This window comes from Lissotriton helveticus, chromosome 10, assembly GCF_964261635.1.
Source record: "Lissotriton helveticus chromosome 10, aLisHel1.1, whole genome shotgun sequence".
NCBI lineage: Eukaryota > Metazoa > Chordata > Amphibia > Caudata > Salamandridae > Lissotriton > Lissotriton helveticus.
The window spans coordinates 899,039,536-899,064,315 of record NC_136071.1 but is presented as its reverse complement, the minus strand read 5'-3'; the positions used below and the strand labels follow the sequence as shown (position 1 = coordinate 899,064,315).

At 42.5% G+C, this 24,780-nt stretch overlaps 1 protein-coding gene across 6 annotated transcripts in view; it reads left to right on the top strand.

The window, feature by feature from the left end:
* Nucleotides 1-24,780, top strand: part of LOC144784620 (thiamine pyrophosphokinase 1-like) — a 1,414,696-nt gene that overhangs the window by 699,325 nt on the left and 690,591 nt on the right. For all 6 annotated transcript variants that reach the window (XM_078663541.1, XM_078663543.1, XM_078663544.1 and 3 more), the window contains one exon: nucleotides 17,301-17,396. In XM_078663541.1, coding sequence (XP_078519667.1) covers nucleotides 17,301-17,396 — 96 coding nt within the window. The remainder of the gene's footprint in view (nucleotides 1-17,300; nucleotides 17,397-24,780) is intronic.

The following is a 24,780-nucleotide window of genomic DNA, read 5'->3' as shown; positions in this document are numbered from 1 at the left end:
TAGATAAGGAGTCCCGGGCATAAGACTACAACATTTGCGGTCTACAATAAGAATGTAACTCCCATTATAGAGTCTTTGAAAGAATGGTTCTATTTCGGTTGCAGGTGCGCCTTGCTGGTGACATGAAAGGTTGTATGAATTCCCTTCACAGGCTCCATGCAAACTAATTCCGTTACACAGAAGCGTGCCGCTTAGTGACATAGCACAATTGTTGCCACTAAGAAACACTTTCTGTCCTTTATTACTGACACATGCATGCGAATAGGGCAGGTTCCAAGTTGTTTTAAGGTACCCCTTTCCCAATTTCTCGTACATGCCAGCCTGTATATATTTTTGGCAGTATTGAAACCTGAAGGTTGAGATTGGAATATTTATGATTCCGTGTATTATCCATTCACTGACAGGTCGTTCTGACATTGTCATTGGTAATCTTTCTAGTTTTTCAATGCTCAAGATTGTATAATCAGCACCCTTTTGCGCCATACCGATTTGTCTATCAGTAAGGTTAAAGATTTGGAATAGTGACGTTGTGTTGATTAAACGCCAAGGCACATAGCCTGAACACAGATTTTGTAACGTCCAGCCAAGCTGTACAATAGAACGCAATTGTGACTGACCATGTTGTAATAACAGTAAGTCTTGCGATAATATATCGATTGCTGACGACACAATGCTGTCCAATGAAAAAATTCTGGAGGACAGAGTCATTAACCCATTGTCCACTACAGAAAGTGATTTTTCCAAATTAATACGGTCAATTTCCCGTATTCTCTCTGCTGTTTCAATTTGATTAACCTTCCAGGCCTCATTGTATGCTGCATATACAGAGGCTGCTATGAAACGCTTTTGACGCTGTTTGCGTGGTCCCATTATGAAATCACGCAAGTCAGCACCATCAGTAAGTAAAGTTAGGTGTTGCTTAATTTCAGGCAGTGTGGAAGTTTGTAGCCACTGAAGGCATAATTTGCCCACACTGTAGGTTGTTATTATCCCTGGGTGATGTCTTTGGGGATATCTAGGGTCTGGCCTGGTCATTTTGAACCCCTGTGTTTTATTCAGGAATCTGTCTTGACAGTTATTTGTATCTGTGGGCCAGATCAACCATTGTTTCCAATTAGGATGTGTTCTGTTTTGGTTTAATATATGGTTTACGTCTATCTCTTCATCCGTATCAGAGTTATTGCTAAACATTCTTGGCTTTGGAATAGACGGTTTATTTAAATCTTTGATTTTGGCTAGGCCAAGACAGGTGGTTTGTTGAACAGTGTCATTTGAAAATATCATTTGTTCTGGGATCATGCAAGCTCTAAACAAAGCTTCTAAACCCTGTACTTGCCATTCTTTTGTACCCCAAACACTTTTCAAATCAACATTTTTGTCCCAATAATTAAATCCTAAAGTATTCATTTCTTCGAAGAATGAATCTGAATATATCAACTTTGTGTTGGTTATCATGGTTTTCATCCCTGTCTTGTTTGACAATTTATAATAAAATGTTTCAGCATTACTTGTGTTAAAACCTGAAAAATATGAATATTTGTCGTAAACGGTTCTTGAGCTCCCTTTTGGAGGTGTTGCACAATGTTCCCATTGATTATAATTTAACACATTTCTAGGTTGTGCAGATCTATGTAAAAAGTGATTACCATAGTGGTTATAGCAATACATACTGTCATAATTTGTAGAACCCTGCAAATAATCATGTTTGGTAAATTTAGCAGACATTACTAAATCAGACATCATGTTATTAATGCTTTCGAAGTCCCAATCATCAGCAAATGAGTTTGGTTTTGCAAAGTCACTCAAGGAGATCTTGATTTGGTGTGGGTATTTCAGGATCTCGACCGGACCATAAATTTCATAGTCAGTGTTGTCCCAGGCTACCCCACCAGGTATAGGATTGGCTGTGAAGTTGGCTGAAGAAAGTTCTCTTTTCTCGACGTGTGAAGATGTGTGTGGTTTGAGGACCAAGTTGATGTTCTGACTTGCTGTGTCCATTTTAGCATATTTTCCCTCAATGAAGCGTCCCAAAGTTAATACCATGATGAGCCAAATATGAGGATAAATGCACCAAAACCCACCCAAAATTCAATCCATGGAGAAATCAGATATGTTTCTTTCAGTTGGTTCAAACGTTCCTTAGCTTTGTCTTTAAAGGATTTTGATGATGGCTGTGTCTTTGATTCACTGAGGCTTTCAGAGGAATCATCGAAGTTGATGAAGTAGCCGGATGCAGTTTTGTCAATTGTTCCAATTGCTTCAGGATTTTTGTTTCTTGCATTTTCACTTGGTACTTCATTATAGATTGGTGTGTCTCTGCTAAATGTTTTTATTTGGGTTTTCAGAGGTCTGAGTTCTATTGCATCGTTGCATAGTCCTTGTTGTTCTTCTGTAGGCGTTTCGAATGTGATGAGCCTCTTCGTTAGGACCTCTGTACTTGTAGCAAACCTTGGTGTTCTGCTACTTATTGGGAGTCCACTTGGCCTACTGTTTGTTATCGGCCACATGTTGTGGTTTTACCAGGTCGATGGATACAACTCGGTTCTCCTTTTTACCAACAAGTGGCGGTAGTACAACTGATCTTGTCCCGTTGACAGACAAGACAGGAACTGCTTTTCTGTAAGAAGGCCCAAATTCCTTCTTTACCGCGATCTTCTCCCTGACTAGATCCCCGACTTTTGGAATCCAGACAGGTCTTGCTGGGACAGGTGGTGATTCTTCAGTGGTTGTTGGCTGTTGTTTCAACTGTATGTTGCTCAGGTCTTTTCTTGTTTTGTTTAAGTCCTGCAAAATAGCCAAACGGTCTTTGACATCAAAGCTTTTTTCTTTAACCACTGAAGTCTGACTGTCGAGGTCAGAGATAATCATTCTAGTTCCAAATAATAATTCGTACGGACTGAATCCCTTCAGAGAATTTCTTGGCAAGTTATTTAGACTACGTTGGACACTTATTAGATGTTTGACCCACCCAGCTCCCGAACCTAATATCCTTTCCATTATAGATTGCTTTCTGCCTTGGTTTTTTCTTTACACCATCCCGTACCCTCAGGAAGGAAGTGAGAAGATTCCCGCTGGGCTGTGCTCATTTGGCCATGTTTCCCCCCCGGCACGAGGGCTAGAGTGAAGACAATGGTCAAACGTAACATGCTCTTAGCGTATATGCCATTTAGACTCGCAAATCTTTGTATAACAGTCCGGACGTCAGCCGAGTGCTGGTGATCTACATTATAAGTGGAAACTAGCCTGTATAAGTTAATCGCAAGCCCTGCTTTTTATTGGTCATATTATCTGCCTTGATAAGACGAGGTATTAAACTGTTTCTCTCCCCACTGCGATCTCTGTTGCAGTTTGGGCAGTTTTTTACAAACATGGTGTAATGCAGGCTCATGCCTGGCCACCAGTACCGTGATTGTAATTCTTCCAGAGAATCTTTCAGTTTGAGGTGTCTGAGACCCTCGCCCATGTGTGCGTCTGCGATTAACAAGCTTCTCCTGTCCATGTTTGGAATCACTCTATCCCCCACTCCAGGGATTCGAGCAAAAGGGACGGAGTTTGCATCGATTATGTATGTATAATTGAGTGGATAGTTGATCGGTAACGCTGAGCAGTCGCCTTTTGATGACGTTTTCACCGCCAGCATTGTTTCACCGTCAATGTATTTTAATGTACGCTTTTTTCGATCTACGGGAGCCGGTTTAGTGGCTGCCGCTGCGGCTGTTTCAGCCAATGAATTCCCTACAACGTGAACTCCATCACGCTGATGACTCAGTGAGTGTGTCACGTGAGTCATTGGTAGTTCTTTTTGTAAAAGAGCTATTTGTTCCCAGAGCAATTTCTGCTTTATTGGTGCATCTGTGTCATCTTTGTAACCGTTCTGAATCCATGTCTGCAAATCCTTGTTATATGCTTTGATGCAGTAATATGAATCTGACACTATAAGTGTCGGGAATTCGCGATCCGCATTATCTAGCGCCATTTTTAATGCTATTATTTCAGTTTGTAGTTCTGAATTAGTTTCAACTGAGTGTGTTTTTGTTAATAGAGGTCTTAGTTTACCTCCTCGCCACACTTCTTTTGTAATCTCACATGTGGGGTTGTATGCATGTTCTCCCCAAACGGAGGGTTGAGCATGTCCGTCTGTATAGATTACACAGGCGTAATGTCGTAGAGGCAGAATGTCGATTGGCAGAGGATACGTCTTTTCATATTTTAGATTTTTTAATTCTTCTAGTTCTGGATCAAAGTAGTAGTATACTTTGTCCGTTGTGATTGAATTCACCCATTGTATCCATTCCGGATTCAATGTTGTTGTTGGTAAATTACACGGTGTTGTTAGTGCCTCAAAGGCTGATTCTGCTGTTCTGACTGTGATATGTCTACCGTCAGCTATCTCTTTTTCTCTAGCTATTGCGGTTTGAACTGCACGAATCAATTTTTCTGTATTGCTGAATTTCTGTTCAGCTTCCAGGGGTGGGGAAATCGTATTGCCCGACGCCCAAACCAAGTAGATTTTTATAATGGGCAAGAAGATTTATTGTCTATTTTGTCCGACGGACATGTAGACATTGAATCACTAAAAATATATGAGCTGTGGGCCCTCTGGGGCTCACAGCCAATTAGAAGTGCGGCTAGAATGCTTTTGGAGGCCACTGACTGGCTGGAAGGCCATGACTGGGCGCTATCTAGCCAGTGATTGGCTGGGAGAGTCTTGCGCTAAACGTCCGTGTTCTAGCGCGGATTCTTCACTGGTTGCAGCCCACCTGCTCTTGGAACTCAGCTGCCGAACGTGCAAGGGCGGGCGCCGAGACATGAAACACTTTTCCACTGCCAGGACCCAGAGCTGTTGGCCTAGTGACCTGGTGGTTTCTCTGCGGCTTAATGCTGCGTGGCTCGATCGCCCTGTCCAGTGGGATCCGTCCAAGGCAGGCCTCTTATCTTTGGTGCGCTGCTGCGCACTTCCTGGAATCGGGAGCAACAAGTCGGCGTCTGACACACTATGCCTCCCCAGAAGGTGAGTCCGTCTGATAATGGGTTTTGCGGCGGTCTGAACTTTAAGAAAATTTTGTTAACTGTGATTGATTATGCACGCAATGATCTGGAGTCCGTGAGCCGGGGAGCAGGGTCAGGTCAAATGTGTGGCACGTTAACATTTTACAATAAGTCGTCCCCTCTCCTTTTACAATCTAGCAATGGAGCCAGTACATCGTTGGTAAGGAGTGAAAACACGATAAAACGAAGTTTAATAGAGGGATATTGACCTTTAATTTGTTTCTGCTTTTATGGACAAGGTCGCATTTGGGGGCACGGAGCAAACGATAATACTTCAAACACCTGGCAGGCTTACAGAAATTGCAGCCTTGGAGGATTATGCGTGTGCTGTTATTGGAAGCATTTTTTAATTTGCATTGTTTTCCTGGTGTTAAGCAAATCAAGCTAAAGTTGAATAAAGAAAACACCACAGTATGCTGAAGGCAGAAAGTATCTTTGTAATCCAGGAAATGTGCAGCGTATTTCACACTATTCACGGAGATGTGGGCCACTCTTGGCGTTTGAAACGTTGCAATGTCCACATTTTTGCCCAAGATGAGTTCTCCTTTACCAATACTTTCCTCTACAGTCTTTTTTGCCTTTTCCTTATTCCGTTACCTCCCCCTTTGCTCCACGGCTTCTCGCTTAATCAGTGCCCACACTTTATCTTTCAATCTAGCCACTGCTGCAGAGGAAAAGCCTCACGTCCGTGTCAATACTTGCAGGCTTAATCCTTTCAAGAAACAGATTTTTCTCCACATTTAGGGCTCGTTTCTGTTAGCCTGTACCTTTATTTGATTGAATTTCTCGTCTCCTGTACCTATTGTTTGTGCTAAATAAGCAGAGCCATTGTAATGAAGCGGCAAGGAAGGTCTAATTTATGCGGCAGGGAAGGTCTAAATTATGCAGCAGGGTTGACTAAATTATGTTGCCACAAAAAGGAGAATTATGTAGCATAATGCAGCTCATTTTCGTTGATAGTATTACTTCATTATTTTGACATCTGTACACGTTAACACTCTATAAATGTTTCGCCTCATTAGTCTCAGATTAAGACCCAAATACAGCAATAGCAATGTAAAAGAGACCAGTCACTACTTGTGATGGGCTTTTCACTGTGTGCCAGGACACGTTACCCCCTTTTTAGTAGCTTTTGATCTGTTTGAGCTAGTATAAACATTTTTTTGTTAAAATATGCCGTTTAGGCAGCATCGGTTGATTATATGGCAAATTATATGGAAAACTCCTCAGCTGTAGAATCTCATAATTAGAGTTGCTCTGTATATAAAGCACGAGGGACCAGTTACCAGTGGGGGACCGTATTTCATTTGCAACGATATAAAATGGCAAAAACTGAAGAAGCAAGTTCAATATAAAGCAGAAATTATCAAAATATGCATTTGTAGGTCTCACAATCATGTTTTATTCACAACTGGGTGAAAATATACAATGTTCCTACCTCGGAATTTTATGCAACCGCTGTAGTGTTGCTTTTTTGTTGCACAGTTATGTCAGCAGTAAAAAATAGCCCATACCAGATATAAGGAAAAGTGACTCTTCCGCCTGTGTAAATATTTGTCCTATGTAGACATAAAGGTTTGCATTTCTTTCCCTACATGATTTGCCAATGGGTGTTATTCATGTGGGTCCTGTCTTTGTGCCTTCTTTATGCATGTGCCCATTTCCAAATATCCAAGTATCATCCCTTGGACCCTCAGGATGCTCAGCTTCTGAAATAAAGAAACTGATTGCACAAGTTGAGGCAAAATTAAAACCGTTTCCTTCACCAGGCTTCCCAATACTCGTATATCAGCATCCTAAAACAGAATTACAGGAATTCCCGGAAGATAACACACATTTCAGTGGGCAGTGGAGGGCTGGGGACACTGGAAGGAGAGAGACAAGTGGCAGAGATCTTGGATTTTAATGAAAAAAGAGAGTACTTTACAAATCTCAGTGAGACAAACTTGCACATCAATTGCTGATCTGCATCCCTTCATGTTAGGGAAGCTTACTCTGCTGGTGCCATGACTAACCACTACTGTGCACAAGAGAACCCTGTACTGCTACTGCCAGTGTTGCATATGCTCCTTGTGTGGTAGAAGAATATGGGGATGTAGCAGTGAGTGCACAATAATATAATGACACCACACCTGCCCAGGAGTGTAAAAGGGGAGATTGATTTAACTGGCCATTACTTTCTCCTGTGTATTCGTACTTGTGGATACTGCTTCAGTGAACTAAACACCTCTGCTATGTGATAATTGCTACTTCATAAACAATTCATAAGCTCTGCCAGGAAGTGGTTATTCCCCTCCACAAGTTTATCAGAGCATGATCACATGTGAGTATTTTTTACACTACAGCTATGAATTGTCCCTAGAATGAAGAACACCCTTTTGCCCTACAGGTTCATATTCCGGCACAGTCTATGCCAAATACGCTTCAACAAATGTAGTCTCACCAGCCTGCACTCTGCTTTTAGGTACTATTTCTCTAAATTTGAAAATTTGTCACATGCATACTGGTTAATAATTGAGTGCAGTGCACACTGACACGTCTGCACACATGCTGTACATCCATCCAGTACAATAGTTGAACTAAAGGGTGTGACCATGCACTGCATAATTGGACTTGCATTGAAAGTATATATTGCAAAGTATGTTGCACTGATTGCCGTGCAGGTTATCTCCGTGCAGACACACCTCAGTGATTTATGGAATAGGTGAGGCAAGCAGATATCTTACCAGGACAAGTAGATTTCTGTAACATTTTGTCCATTGGCCAAGTAGATTTTTGTAAAATTTCCACACCCCTGAGCTTCTGTGTACAAGTGTGATTTGAATGCAATTGGTACCTTTTCTCCCTCATTAGAGGTTAGGTATGTGAATCCGCATCTCCCTGGGATGACTCGAATCACAAGATTGCGTGTGTTATCACGTGTTTCTAATTTTGTTTTAATTAGCATGTCTGTTTGTAAGGATCTCAAAATTTCTGTGTGTGTTTGAGTCCAATTGGATCTTTTAAAGTCTGGTTTAATTAGATCATAAAGGGGTTTGACCCTTTCTGCGTAATTTGCAATGTATGTTCTTCCGAAATTTAGGAAGCCTAGAATTGACTGTAGGTTTTTTAGTGTTTTAGGAGCTTGGATTACGGCACATTTCTCTAGGAAATTGTCAGCCAGGCTTTTACCTTCACTTGATAACTCATATCCTAAGAACAGGACTGTCAGATGGGCAATTCTGGACTTTTTAAAGTTGAATTTGTAACCCTCTGCTGCGAACCCAAGTATTATGGTGTTCACTCTTTTCAAGTGAGTATCCAAGTCATCATCTGTTAAGTAAATGTCATCGACATAAGATAATGCTTCATCATCATATAGTTGTAGTAATTCTGTTACTCTCGCTGAGAATACCCCCGGGCTGTTCTTGTACCCCTGGGCTAACCGACAGAATTCCTTTTGAGTGCCATTTACTGAGAATGCAGTTAAATATCTGCTCTCTGGTGCTATGTTTTGACAAAAGAATCCATTGGAGATGTCCAAGGTTGTTTTGTATTTTTTGCGCACTATGTTATTCATTAGTGCAGCACTGTGTGAGTTTTGCACTGCAAAGGTTTTGCAACATGTGTTAAGGTGTCGGTAATCCAAAACTAGACGATATGAATTGTCTGGTTTGGAGACCGGAAACAAAGGATTGTTCATTTGTGAGGTGCAAGTTTCAATCACCCCCTGGTATTCTAGCTGATCTAGTATTTCATTTACCTGTTTTTTAGCTTCTTGCTTAATTGGGTACTGCCTTTGTGCAGTAGGTTGTGATTTTAACTGGATTTTGTGAGGAGGAGAATCCTCATCCCATCCTACATGATTTTTATATAAAGCAGGTGCTAAGGCCACTGCCCACTTTCTAGCAAGTGTGTATTTTTTATGAATCGGGATTTGATTCGAGAAGGCAGGCATAATTACTTCTTCGCCATGAGGGCACTCCCTGACAAACTCTGGTGGCCAGTCTTTTTCAGCTAGAAGGATGTCATAACCCTTGGAGAGGTTATCCCAAAATAGTCCCCTTATTTTCCTAGTCTTATCTCCCTCTATACGTAATGTTATCTCGTATATCTTGTGGGGTTTGCTAACTCTGGTGTCTGCAGTTTCCACTTGAAGATATTCATTCGTGTCCACTGTCTCCAGATGATTCATAAGGACTTTAAGTTTAAGTTTAAAATATTTATTGAGCGCAACATACACCTGGGCGGTTTCTTGGCGCTAAAGTAAAAGGCAATCAGCTGAGCGAAAACAGTGACTAAGACGGCAGCTGGAAAAATGGTCAGATTACTAGGGATGAGCCTGAGGGAATAAGAAAGTCTTCAGGGCTTTGCGGAAGGCGGAGTAATCATTGAGGGACCTAAGATAAAAAGGGAGAGAGTTCCAGAACATGGGGGCAAGAGTGGAAAATTTTGTGCCACCCTGTTTCTTTTTCCGGTAGCGGGGCACAGCTAGAAGAAGTTGTGCCGAAGAACGGAGGTCTCTACCAGGGACATAGGCCTTGATGGCCGAAGATATGAATAGAGGGGCCAGGCCAGTTCTGGCCTGGAACGCCATGCAGCCTAGTTTAAATAGGGCACGTTCCCGCACCGGAAGCCAGTGAAGGGTCTTCAGGAGGGGAGAGGTGTGGTGGAATTTAGGAAGACCAAAGGCAAGGCGGGCAGCCTGGTTTTGCACTAATTGCAATTTCCGGAGGCTGTACTGAGGGATGCCATTGTACAGAATGTTCCCGTAGTCCAGGCGGGACAGGACCAGTGCGGACAGGATGAGCTTAAGTGCAGGGAAAGAAAAGAAACGGGAAATAGAACGAATGATGCGAAGAGTAAGAAAGCAAGAAGAAACCACAGAGCCAATCTGGGAGTGCATAGTAAGTTGATTGTTTAACTTAATACCAAGAGTCTTAACAGAGGAAACAGGGATGGGAGGAGAACCAAAAGAAGGGGGCCAGAAAAGAGAGTTCCAGGGACTGGAGCAACCACCCGTCACCACAAGCTCCGTTTTATCGGGATTGAGTTTCAGGTGGTTGAAGTTCATCCAGTCCCTGATGAAAGATAGAGTAGATTGGAAATTCGAGATAGAGTCAGGAGTAGGAGAAAGATTAAAGATGAGCTGGAGGTCATCGGCATAGTTATATACCGAGACCTCCAGTTGCTGTAGAGCAAAGATGAGCGGAGCGATATAAAGATTAAAGAGTAAAGGAGAGAGAGAAGAACCCTGGGGAACACCGCACTGGACCTGGCAGGGGGTAGATGAAAACTCCCCATGATGGACCGCCTGGGTCCGGTCCCTCAGAAAGGACGAGAGCCAGATAAGGGCTGATCCTCCTATGCCCGCCGCCTTGACACGGGAAAGCAAGATGGAGTGATCCACCGTGTCAAAAGCGGCGGACAAATCAAGAAGGACCAGCGCCTGAGATCTACCGGCGTCCATACCCTCTCTGAGGGTGTCTGATACTGACACCACCACTGACTCTGTCGAGTGCCTAGGCCGGAATCCCGCCTGACATGGAGCCAGCCTCCCATTCTCCTCGGCAAAGGAGCTGAGTGCAGATGTAACGTGCCGCTCCAGCACCTTCGCCAGAAAAGGGAGAAGGGAGATGGGGCGATAGTTAGCCATCACAGAGGGGTCGGCTCCCGGCTTCTTCAATATAGGGACGATAGAAGCGGCTTTTAGCGGTGGAGTGACAACCCCTCGTGCCAGTGAATCATTAAGGAAGCCCAGAGGGGGCGCCGGGCAGGCAGTATAAATCTGCCGCAAGATGTGAGCCGGGCATATATCGAATGAGGAATTTTTGCGAGCTATGCTCACTTCTGCTGCGCTGTCTAGCATTGTCTGAGCCCACTCTCCATTTTTCAGTTGTGTCCTCAGTATTCTCGGCATTGTTAACTACCTTGATACTGGCTACCTTCTTTTTTGGAAATTGTAATTTCTTTTTTTGTTGAGCAGGTTCCTTGTCTTTGGACTTGGCGTGCTCTTCTCTTTGTTCTGATCGTCCTCTTCTTTCCGATTTCTGCGAGGAAGTCTGAAAAGATTGAGAGGGACGTGTATCAATGTCTTGATATCTATCAGGTTTTTTAATATTATCCCTATTTCTAAGGTTATATCTTTTCCCAGAGGGGTCACTCTGGGGTGACCTGTGTCTCTGGTTCGGAGATTTCTCCCTTCGCCTAGGAGACCTTCCTCGGGACTGGAATTTCTTTTCTTTTGGATTGGATTGTTTGTTTCCATCCCAGTTCTTTTTTGGTGAATTATTATTAAAAAATATTTTTTCTGGACTTTCAGTCAGTTGCGGTTTTACTGGTATTCCACCTAAACTATCTCTACCTAGTTCTTCATAAGATTTTTCTATGATTCTGGCAATTTCAGTTGGTTGGTCTGCTATATCTGTCTCTTTTAACCTCTGGCGGATCGCCACGTTTGCTGCTTCACCTTTTATATTGGCTAATAATATAGCCGAGACCTGCTTGAAGTCTTTCAGTAATTTCATACCAAGAGTTAAAGCTGGTTCTGGACCGTATTCATCTTGAATTTGTTTTAGCACATCTGGTATTACCGAAATGGATGGAACACCGTGCGTTTTTGTGTAGATTGAAGCAAAGACTGTACCCCAAGTGTCACAGTCCTCTATGTGTGGTGCGATTCCCATTGGGAGACATATAGTCAGAATCCTGTGTTTTTCTAGCGGGGTGGTGTCAGGAAACACCGCCTCTATTTGGGTGATTTTCTGTGCCAACCAGAATGGTATCTGTTCCCGTTTAGCCGGAACTTTACCTAGGCAGGATTGGATGTTCTGTGGTGTGATTTTATTTGTGTTCCCCTGGTGAGGGGTCAGCTGTGGAAGTTTAATCGCTGGCTGAATTGTTGAAGTCCGCATTACATACTGGACTAATTGTCTATGAATTTTGAGTAATTGTTTTAGCTGTATTAACAGCTCTCCAGTAGACATTCCTTCGATGTCTGGGTGTGGTGTGTATCCGGCTAAGACCGGCCACGTTGCTCCTGGTCTACCTAAAGGACCGAGCCTTGTAATGTGATTGTTATGTATTAGGGCGCCATCAAATAAGAGCAAATGCTCTTGGAATTTGAGTGGTACTTCCACCTCCTCGAAAGGAGTGTAAATGTCGGGTGGAACCTCTATTTTGTAATAGTGGAAGTACTTTGTTACAGCATTTGCTGCTGGAAAATGTATCCATGTATAGTATACCTCTGTCTGCCGATATTCGTGTGCCTCAATTACGAATATGACTGTGCCACCTCTAGGTGTCAGTCCATTTTCTATAAGTTTTAAGGTTATAGATTTCCTTTTGCTGACCGGAATGAGTATTATATCCGCGTCTGCATCCTTTAGTGCAGTATCTGTTGCTGCTATTTCAGCTGCTAATCTAACTGCCTCTCTTTCATCATCACTGTCTGACATTTTACCGACAGGATGGTATTATGTTTGTTTGCAGATCAGGTTTCTTTATGGAACAAAGATTAGATGCACAATATTTTGGAACAGTGTATCCTTCAACGTTGACTAAACCAAGAACCTTACATAGGAGTTCCCTCCTGCGAGGTTTTGGAGGATATTACCTTTCACCCACTCCAGACGTCTTTGGAGTATTTGGGAAAAGGGGTCTGAGTGAGAAAGCACGACTGAGTTACTCTAAATGTCTTACGTTAGTTTTATCGCCCTTTCCAAACGCGTTGGGCGCCATGTAGTGTAGTTCCTATCTTCCCAATAGGCTCTGCGCATTGGAATAATACCTACAGCAGTAAAGGCCTAGGCCAGACGTTAACTAGGTCTACTACTGTCGATACTAGACTTAAGTTTTGGGTTTGCCAGCGTAGCTCAGAGTTCGCTAGAAACTTTCTCGAATGTTCAGGAAAGAATTAACTCCCCTGATTAGACAAGAAGGGATTTAGTTTCTGACAACCATAGAACATGACAACTTTGCTCTCCCCTAATCAAGAGTGTATCTCCAGAGTCGTGTGAGCACAAGGCAATTATTTTACTCAGTCAGTACGTGCATTCTTAGTCTCATCAGATTGTAGAGAAAAGGAAGAGACGGGCGTGTTCAATAAAAAGGTGTTATTTATTGATCAGTCTCTTTTCTCGTACAAGAGAAATGGATCGATATTATTGCAATACTTATAGTTAAGTAAAGTGCATACATTAAAAGCAATAGTATAAAATAACACTGTAAAAACATTGATATGGTTTCTGAGCCATATGATGTTTAAAATGATTAAAATATATTTACATACACATATACATTTGACTAAACGTACTCAACTGGTGTTTCTAAATACGCCTACCCGTGTACCTGACCTAAGTCTAATGCGTGGGCGGGAATAGAAAGTTACAGTTTAAGTTAAGTTTGTTTTTGCCAAGTGAATAACTAAAGAATTCTCTGTGAGGGGTTATTCAGTTCTGTACCTGGAAGTTAGGATGAATGAGGAATGGTATCTCTTTCTCTGGTCTCGATATTCCAGGCTGCCTGCGAGGGCTGCCGAAAGCGCCGGTGCTGGGTCTCTCGGTAGGAGATAGCAGCGCGTCTCTCAGCGCGTCAGGAAGGCGGGGCTGCTGCCAGCGGGGTCTGCTCTGCTTCTGGGCTTCGGCAAGTATGGCTGCTCCGTCTCGTCACCACGCGTGTGTTTGCATAGGGCAAGATCGGCAATATTTATACCTTAAAGGTGCCGAGATTGACGTAAGGATGGACATAGATGCGTCAATAAAGATGTCATACGACTTGCTCGTTAGCACATTCTTTTACTGAAGTTCTCTGTGAAATCAAAACAATGGCCGCACGGATTTTCCCGGTTGTCATAGGTTTGATTTGTTATGAGAACGTCGTATGCCTTATCAGGGGCTGGAGGAATGTCGCTTGTCTAATTAGATCTCAAGCGTTATGACCTAATCAGATAACACGTTCCTGTGCCGTAGTTTGACTGCGTCAGATAACGGTATCTGCATCATGGGGGCTTTTCTTGCCTCATGGGCTGACTGTTAGTTAACTTGATAGTTAGTTTAACCAGAATAGGGTCAGGAATAGGGGGATCGATTCAGAACCTATAGGAATACATGACAAGCTACTTAAGCACTGAATACGCGAACATACTTTTCTAAATGTTAAGTATACTTAAGTTACATGAAGTAAGTGTTACCATTGTGAAATGACCAAGCAAAGCAATATGCTTTCAGTTTATGCAAATATTGATACATCATTTCAGTAAATATTAACAGACAATGATTTATATTTTTATATTATCAAATTAATAGGAAATCAGCTTTTTTACCTTGTACACACAATGCACTAAGGTTTTTTTGCTTTATATTGTTTTTGTGGCATAGGTTCAGTACAACCAATGAGACCCATTCAGTGTTGATAACCCGTTCCGTGCTCGCGTCGGCCAACGGTGCTGTGCACAACCGTTGGCCGACGCAGCCCCGCCCACTCAGTAGACAGCCCACACCGCGGCGGAATGTCTGCCGCGGTAAACGGGTTAAACAGTTCCTGGAGAGATTCGAAAATGGTGAAGGTAAAAGATTAAAAAAATTATATCGAAGCAGTAATTGGAACTTACAAAACTGTGACGAAATGGTTTTAGAAGATGTTCCCTACATGCATGAGATAAGCCTTGCAGCAGGTGGCATATGAAAATTAGGAAAATGTTTTGAGAGAAAAGTTCATGATCAGTCCTATTGCACAGATTCAATAAAACTACTGCATATGTCTTTTCGGCATCTTCAAGAGCAGGCGAATGGGACATTGGCCACGTAGGCAGGAAAGCAGTCTGCCATTGTGTTTCGGGTGATGAGACCTCAGACACTGATGGACAAAGTGGCTCGAAGGGTAGGGGGACTGAAACGGAGGCCACCATCTCATCATCATCTTTGAAGGCCTTCCCAAGTGACTAGTCCCTGGTGGTGATGTAGCCTACAGTAACTGTGGCAACTGCATCCTTGTCTGCCACGCAGAGACCCATCTCCTCTCTCCCTCTTGCTCCACCCCCCAGTTGGCCAAACCTAACCCCCCTAAAAGGGCTGTGGTCTCCTTGGCTACAGGCACTTCACCCCTTGCCGGTGTCACCCTGGATGCTCGTACAAGGCCAGACTACACTCCTGAATGAAATCCAGGGCCTTTGTTGCCAAATGCAACAAATGGTAGCATACCTGGAAGCCATTCATAGCTGAATGGGTGACCTGCAGAGAACATTTGCAAGACTAGCCTCCTCGCTGACTGCAGCCTTTCAAATCAGCTCAACCTTCTGCCCCAATTCAGGTCCCTTCATGATCCCAATTCCAAAGTCCCAGCCCTATCCCAAGTACACTCGCTTCTTTGCAGGCACCCACTCAAACAGACACCAGCAGCACAACTCACGATTGACACTACATCCACAACTACCACCCCACCCACAAGCAGCACAACCATCACCACACCCACAACCACCACCATGCCCCCTACGACCACAATCACCCCACCACATCTACACACCAACCACTGCCACACCCACCACCACAACCACCAGTACACCCACAAGCACCACAGCAACCACCTCAACAGCAAACTCATCCAAAGCACACTCACACACAAGCACCCCCCAAAACACCCCCAAACACACACACTCACCCGAACACCAAACACCTGCCAACCCACACACATCCAAACATACACAACAAACTGCAAAACATACAGACACATGCACACTCATCCAAACTAACACACACATCCAACCCTACACAACATACACCAGACCCACATGCACCTGAAAAACATGCAGACACACGCACATCACCCACTCCAGCTCCCTCTACCGGCCTAACCCAATCCCCTCCCACCGCTCCTACCTGTATTCCTCCTCCCAATTTGATATCCCACCTGTCCCTGACCCACGTCAAACCTAAACTCACCTTTCCCAAGAAAGATCCTTGAAATGCCTGCCCTTTGCCTGCTAGAGGCCTCTTCCTGAGGAGGTTACCCGTTGGCAGTCTGTTTCGGAGGCAAGCTTTGGACAACAATTCCACAGGCTGTTGCTGTGTATCGTGTTTCTCCTTCCTTTATGATTTTTTTCCAAATAATATATTTGAGAGAAGTATCTCATTTATAAATAAAAAACATTGTACAGAGTTTTTCCAGACTTAATTGTTCATATAAAAGTCATTGATTATTGGCAACGTTAATGATGAAAATGAGTAATAACTATTCAAACTTAAATTTCAGACAGTAAAGACAAAAGATTTTTTTTAATTGCATATTTGTACAATGCAAATATTAGTGTGAAAAATATTTTTATGGGCAGAGAAAGTTTGGCACAAGCATTCATCACATCATGATAATGGACACTTTCACCAAAAAATAACACTTTTAAAAATGTTCTTTAAAGAGTTAATACAGGTGTGTTTATTTTAACTTGATAAGTGATCAAAATAAACACATATGCATTACACCTTAAAACATTTTACAGTAAATTAATATGCAATTATATACGGAAAATGCACTAGACAAGAAACAATGTGCCATTAATACATATCTTAGAGGTTTTAAGTTTAGAACTAACATTGATTTTACATTTATTGACGACAAACGTTTTGCCTTATCTAGTGTAATTTCTACATTTTAATACGTTTAAAATATTCCAGTTATGTGTAGTGCATATATATGATTTGGCAGTTTACAAAAAATGATTAGACACACCTGTATTGACACATTTTGATTTTTCTTTAATGTCTATTTTAGATTACATGTACATTGTCTTGAAGGCAGCTTGCACCAAAATTGACATTCAATTAAAAATATACAGGTGTGTTTTTTTTTACAATTCTTAAACGACAACATTGCACGCATATGCATTGCACATTCCTAAAACATTGCTTATTGCCCTTGCAGGTAGAGAATGAGAGTACCGTCAGCTATTTATTCAGGCTCTGGCATGACAGGCGTATCATTGCACAGTCATCGTTTTGGGAGGCTTGCTAGAACCTTCTAGAATGTGCTGAATGCTTGTGAGGCATCTTAAGTTGATTATGGTATATGATGTGACAGCTGAGTTCTGATTGGTTAGGCCAGCCAACTCTACACCCAGCCACTTGACTGTCTCATGAGCTTATTTTAAAAGACAAACATTACATAAAATAAGTACGTTAAAATCGTTTTTTTGTTGTTGTTGTAGACGGGAAAAACATTCATGGAAGTATCACTGTTTTCTTTAATCAATGTTTCTTTCTTTTCTTGTTTGGGGTGTTCAGGGGTGTGAGTTGATTGAAACACCGGATCAAGACTTGACAGATTTCACCAAGTGCCTGCAGATACTTCACAGAAAGATGACAGAAAGACAGCTGCAGGTATATATTTTCAATGCTCAATTCAGTTTCTTGTAATTAAACACGATCCTCGCTCTTGATTTCGCTGCGAATCTTTCCAACGTGTATATTTATAGAAGTTTAGTTGCTGTTGGCTCCTACAGTTATCGGGCTAAGAATTGAGGAGCGCATGATTTTTATATTTTTTTTAAAGGACGTCGGTACATTTGGGGGGGTGGGAGGCACTCAAAAACCCTATTAACTCTCCTTTACAAATCAAGTGTTTATTCATTAATGTCGAGGCTGGGCATATCAAGCAAATACGTCGCTGCAGTAATAGTATACACTTCGCAGGTACCATGAAGAAAATAAGCTGATAAATAGCTTGGTCGCAGATGCAACTAATTTCTACACATACATGTAATACCCCACAATCATAAATGTACGGGAAAAAAAGCTGAATACGATGTTTTAATTCACAGAACTCGGTGAGAAGAAAAACCTGCACATTGCATTAAACATGCAGACCCTGAAGAAGTACAGTGGGCCATACGTGTAGGCATACACTTGGTAGTTACTAGACACATTTTACGGCGATGTTTACTGCAGTGCACACTAATTTGTAAATGAGCATCTTTAATGACATAATTTGGCAGCTAGTGTTCCTGCATTCTTGAAGGTCTTCCAAGCACAGTTTGTACCGAGTATTTAATTGTGAGGCGAATGTGCATGGAAACACGACCCTCCCTTCACATGGTCCCTGATGCAGCCTTCGCTGAATGTTTTTCAAACTTGCTGATCATTTCCGTGATGTTCCACTATGGTGGCTGATAATTGATCGTGACTTCCAGCTAAAAACCTTATCTGTTCCGGCTCTTTCTACTTGAGAGTGTCTGGTACTTATTTCAGGATATGTCTCTGGGGAACGCCAGGTGAAGTTCAGGAGCGTAGCTTAGTCAGCTAGATTTGCGACGAGGTGTGAATCTCAAATTTCCCAACTATAAAAGCAGAGGACTGCAGAGCGGCGAGGTGGGATGACCAAAGTTTGTGATGGGCCGTTTCCATGAGGAACAGAGTTGCATTAGGTGGGCCTCTGTCTACAGTGGCAGAGTAGGTGAAAAACAATGGGTTGAAATGCTACCTGAGTGATTTCCACTGGTTAGAGTAGACTATTTGACATCATTTATCCTATCACCTTTAGGGTGTTTCATTACTAGTAGCATGCCTGGAAACGATAGTGGGGCAAAATTCCAAACCTACTACTGCCAATGTTTGTGAATTCCAAAAAGTTGTACATTTGTATCCATTCAAGAAGTACTTCTATAGTGCAGATGTACTACTCCTTCGGTAAACCAATCACTATAAAGCTTTATTATCCCGATCCAAAAAATGAACAAGTCAAAACTAACCCTGGGCGGAGTTGGCCGAGTGCCACTTTGCGAAATTCCACTGAATTGGCTAAAATCTAGGTGGAATTCCGCTCCGCCCCCTGCCTGCATGAAGCATGATGCAGGCAGCCATCTGCGCGGCTTACCTGGTGCTTCTCCGCCGTGCCTGGGTTGTCCTGCTCCTGGCTATCTCTTCCAGTCTCCAAGCTCATCTATAGCAAAACATAACTCCTAGGCTCTACGTCTAGGAAGGACTTGGAATGCTTGCACGCATGGGCAGTCCTCCCAAGAGTGACGTAGAGCATACAGGTTTTGTTTTGGATGGGCCTGGCACGGCACAGCGGAGAAGCACCATGACCAGGTAAACCTGCAGCAGCCTCTGGGTGGGTGGCAGGGCAAACTCCGCTATGCCGTGGAATCAGAGTGTTTGCTGAACTCCGCGTTCCAAGCGGAGCGCTGAGTTGGTAAAACTCTGAAAACTCCGCTGGCCGAGCGGAGTTCACCACCCACCCTTAGTCAAAAGCTCTTAGTGAATTGAAAACAACGAGAAAAATTTACACAGACATACCCAACCTGAATCAGGCCCCCAGACATAACTACCAATCCAAGAATGCATTTGACGGGTGTCACACCCCAAACATCCGTGCTGAAGCTACGGCCCTGACCATTCTACTTGCCTCCTGGTAATTCTTCCTGGGAACTCCTAACTATGGCCATGTACAGCACAATACCCTGTAGTCCCTGCTATAGGATTACTTATTTTAAAAGTATTTTAACTAAACACACTCTTTTTTCGTTTGCTACAAGGAGCCTTCATGGTAGGGCTGTCAAATTGGTGAATGAGGCCAGGTCTCCTGATTTCTAGTCCTCGCCTTTTACAAATCATTTTATCAAGTTGATTGCCCCATGTACCAAGCCCGAGTAACAAATGGAAGAAGGAGCGATGTGAAGCTATTACGGCAAGCTGAGCCAAAACGGAGCCATGGGTCTGGCTTGGCTGTAAGAGTCCTTCCAGAAGCTGAGCCATGAAACTGTTTGGCAAGTGCATTGTGCAGAAAACATAATGTAAAATTATAATGCAATCTCTTCAAAATTCAAAAAAGTGTATTTCTTTAATGTGCTGGATTGTGTCACCTTAGTACATCAGATTTAATAAATGCCTGTCTATGCAGTGATACAAAGCAATAGTTTATCGAAACATTCATCGCTTGCATCCCAACAACACCGTTAGTGAACTTAGAGCCAAGTCAGTCGTCATGTAAACCGTAAATGTCATACACAATCTTATTATAGATGGAGTAACATTACAGTCTACTAAATCAAATATAAGAGGTGCTTGTGAAACCCACATCCTGAACTCATGTATTTAAAAGTTCACTCATTTGAGATACTAAATAAAAAGGAGGGAGAATGACCTGGCTGAGGGTCTTATAAATACAGGACCCCTGTTTGGACCTATCAATGGAGAACTAGACCTTGTGCCTTTCTCTGACGTAAAATTGATAGCACTGAAACAAGTGATTCACACAGAACAGAATTCATCGAGTCTAATGGCTTTGATTATGTCAGTACAGGCCAAAGAGATCAGTAGGTGACTCTGTGCCAATCCACAGGCTAAACGGGAGGCCAACCCCAGACACAGGTAGGTCAGTGAATGGTCGGGAGCCTAGTTAATCAAATTGGCAAGTACTGTAAATCTTTATAATGTAGGTGGTGTCACACTCATCCTTTGCTTTTTGTTTGCCCTGTTGTCATGGTTTGCCTTTCCGTAGGTAAATGGCAATTGTACAGGAGTCAAACTGGACCACACATACTGGTTGGCCTTCATAGTTCCTGATGATTTATGGGCTACATCTATGGACCGATTGGAATTTTGATAGGAGGTTGGGTTGGGTTACCCACGATCAAGGTAGTGGTGGGTGTAGAGTCTGACAGAGGGATTCTTATAGGTCTAAGGAGGGACGGAAGAGGTCCCTGTCTGTGCATAGTCAGTGGGTTGTCCAGGTTTTTTCCCCTGTGCAATGCAATCTTCCAAGCAAAAAGTTAGGATTTTATCTCTCTTAGTTTGGGTATAGCGTGTGTTGGAAAATCTTCTCCCCACCACATTTTTATCTTTTTTATGAACCTAAATTACTCGTGTTTTTGCACCTTTGAGCAGTAAGAGTGTTCTGAAAACGCACATTATCTCTGTCTCTCTTATAACATGTTGACACTTTGGAATGTTTGGCTTTTATGTGTGACCACTGTAAATATTGATAGTGACTATGCAAGAGGCATAAAACTGAAATACTAAAGTGGGATATAGCATGTCCTTATGTCACCCACATGTGGGATTTCAAACTTGGTAAAATGGATTCATCCGTGTGGTACCGTAGACAAAGCTACATGGTTAGGATGATACATCAACCCATTTTTTGCATGCTTAGGCCTGCATTTGCTATAAAATAATTCAAGTTTCAAATCTGCCATAAAGTCCACAAGCCCTAGTTGCATAATGGCAAAAAGTGTAACATGAAAGTCATGTTAGCATGCCATTTCTGTACCGCGAGCTAAGGACCACCTACAAATTATTTTCTTGAGCCATGCTGCTAATTAGTGAAAATCGAATTAATTAATGAACTTAGACGTTTACTGCAAATTTCAGAAAAATTATTTCTGGAAATTGTTCGACTATGCCTTCTACATAGAATTAGATCCAGTTTGCCCAGAAGGAATGCTTAGGGTTCAGCTTCAGTGTATAGAAGAAGGATGGAGGTTGTAGGCATGAACCTTCTGCCTAATTACTACTCTGCCTGCGACAGTGGACCTTTTGGCTCACTGGCTCCTTCTGTGGGTCCACTGTCTACAGTACAGAACGTAATTTAAAGAGCCAACATCTACAGGAATCGGCTTCACTGTGCTCAGCTGATAGTGGTAAGGGGAAAAGGGAAGGTTCGACAGCCATGCAACAGAAAGGAATACCCCCTTTCTCATTCAGTCCCACTCATAAGTCAAAGGAAGAACACTGCAGGAGAATCCATGTAAAAACAGTCTCCCCAGGCACATACTTGCAGTTTATTTGGAGAGGAGGCAATAGATACACAAGTGGTATAGGGAGTTGCTCTTTGATGGAGAAAGGATGTGGTTATTTAGTATTGACAAACTCAGGACAGACTTGAAGATCCCAAACAGGTGACCTGGCCTAAGCCTTTTTACTGCCATTTTAGAAAATCCAGAAAGGGTTCTTCCTGGAAGCGGTACAGCCCAAAAACGTATTGAATTATTGGAAAATGTAGGATGGAGATTTGATAGTGAAATGTTTAAAGCTCAGACCAGTCACTACTTTAGTGCTTCTATAAATTTCACCCAGAGTGTAAATGTGAATGGTGACTGGAACAGAGAAGAAAAGAGGATGCATATGTGCAAGTATTCTTGATTCTCCTGGAAGGAGATTGTGGAGTGATCGACTCAGCTGCCCCTTGAATCTCTTTCACACCACAAGAACAAATTAGGCCCCAGATATTTATGTGAACTGTATTTCCTATCCTGGGAAGAAGAGAGGATCCCAAGAAACAAAGTGTGCAGTGCTAACCTGGAAAAACCAGCAGGAGCAGTAAGAACTTGATGTTAGGCTTCTCAACCGCTGTCTTAAAGACAACAGCCAATTTCCTACCGAAACTGGTGGTTTGGTGTCTACAGATTTGCCTGTGACAGACGGGGACATCGGAGGCATCACCAGACGTATCACGGATCTTTCATTACAAAGTTGTGTTCAACTCAAATACAAACGCAACCTCATTCAGACTCAAAAAAGCTGTTGCTATTACCTAGGAGTTGCCCACAGGCACTCCACAACCTTTTTTGATCTGATTCTGACCATAATCAACATGAATTGGGTGATGACAATGGAGAGGATGGGGATGATGTGTCCCACTAATATGAGAATTTTAAGAATTGTTAGGCTCCTTCCCATTAATACATATGCAAGGGTCAGATGGAACCCCTTGGGGGACTTGACTGAAAAGATAGAGATCTCGAAGGGAGTCAGACAGGGGTGTGTCCTCGCGCCAACATTGTTTAGTCCATTCATTAATGGTGCAATGAAGAGACTGATGGAATGCAAACATGACGCCCCGAAATGTGGCAGGAATACCAACTCCTATATTGATGAATGCCGGCGACACCCTGCTGATCTCCAGAACCCCCATGGGTCTCCAATCAGAATTAAACGCTTTTGTTACCTTTTGTGGAGAAAAGGGCCAAAAGATAAATTAGTCTAAATTTAAAGTCACGATGATCAACCCACACAAAGGGTACAGAGGTAGTGTGACCATTGAGGGGTGCCCATTAGAGGTAGTCCACCACTTCGACTATCTAGGGGTGAGACTAAGTGACACCCAGGCAGCGGGCGGCAAAAAGTAAAACTACCCTCCACCAGAAAGCCTTCACTATAGTGAGTTGGTTCAGAGCAGCATCTAGCAGAGCTGTCTCTCCGGTTATCTCTGTATATAACTCCTCAGCTGTAGCATCAGCAATATACGGAGCCGAGATATGGGGTTATACCAACAATGAGAGCCTTACAAAAATAGGTTAATCAAAACACTTTTAAGCTCTCCCACTACACCGCTTCGCTTAGACTTGGCTCTCAATCCTATTAATCTAATAGTGGTCTTAAAACCCCTTTTATTTTGGGTCATATTATGGTCCACTAATGAATTGGCAGTCTACAGAGAGTGTGTGAAAGATCGTATGACTCTTGATAGAAATTTGAGAACACCATAGCTGAAAAAAATTAAAGATCTTTTGCATAGAATAGGAATGAGGGATTTATGGACCACTGCGGAAACAATAGTAAAAGGTGATGCCCAAAAAATAAAAGTGTCTTACTGGGCGGGAGTCCTATCCCAAACTAGGGAAACCCATCTGACCAACTCTGTGACGGGTACGTTTTTGAAGCACGCCTAGGTTTGAACCCTATTTGAACAAAATGTTACCCCACCAACTAAAATGCCTGTATGAGCAATATAGGTGTGGGGTTTTGCCTTTGAAAGCGCAGACATCTAAATGGGCCAATGCTACATCACAATCGGATTGTTGCCCAAACTGCCATTGTATAGTGGAAACGGAGTCCCATGTTATGTTATTCTGTCCAGCATATAGTAACGCCCGCAAAAAATGTTTGGAGTCTGTATGTAAAAATCTGGGTGTAAGGCACTATTGGGAAGTGGAGAGACTTTTCAAAAGTGACACTAGAGATCCCTTAGCCTTCACAGTCTCCAAGTACCTGTACATTTCATGGGTGTTAAAGAAAAAAGCAATTGGAAAACCTGAATCTTGACAGTGAACTGTTTACCCTTTTTTGAGTATTAAGTTTACATGAGATGTTGTACATACATACCCTGTTTATTTTCCCCCTTGTATTTCCCTAACGATTGCTATTTTGCACACTTTTCCTAGTCACGATTACTCGATTATCTTAAGAACGATCAGGAGGCCCTTAAACAAATTGCACAAATAGTTACAGTCTTAGGCCTAGCCTTTTTATCTCTTTTAACTTGATCAAATGTTCTTTTTAACTGCTTTTTAATAAGATTTTTTATTCTGCTGTATCAACCTCCTATATGGTCCGATTGCTTTTTAAGTAATCAAAATGTATGTTTTTATGGATTTGATGTATTTTATGGGCAGTACCCGAAATAAACAATTACATATGATGATGACAGTTTGCTAATGGATCCACAAGATCTGTTGACTTTGGGTTGTGTTCTCTTCCGCAGGGATCAGCATAATTTGCTGTAGTAATAAGTATGCACACCAAAATCCTAGACTTGCAGCTCCCATCCATAGAAATCAAAAGCAATGCCCTGACACAAGTTTTGCTGCCTGGCCAAGCTTCGACAAAACCAATTTTACCTTTTGATGAGGCTCTCATGGATACGTTAATGGATTAGATCCACAGCTTTTTGGGTGGCGTCCAGGCATTATTAATGGATATGCCATTTTATGGCACGTGTCTCTTCGTAGATATGGCAGTTTCTGCTGGGTGTTTTAAGTAAAGC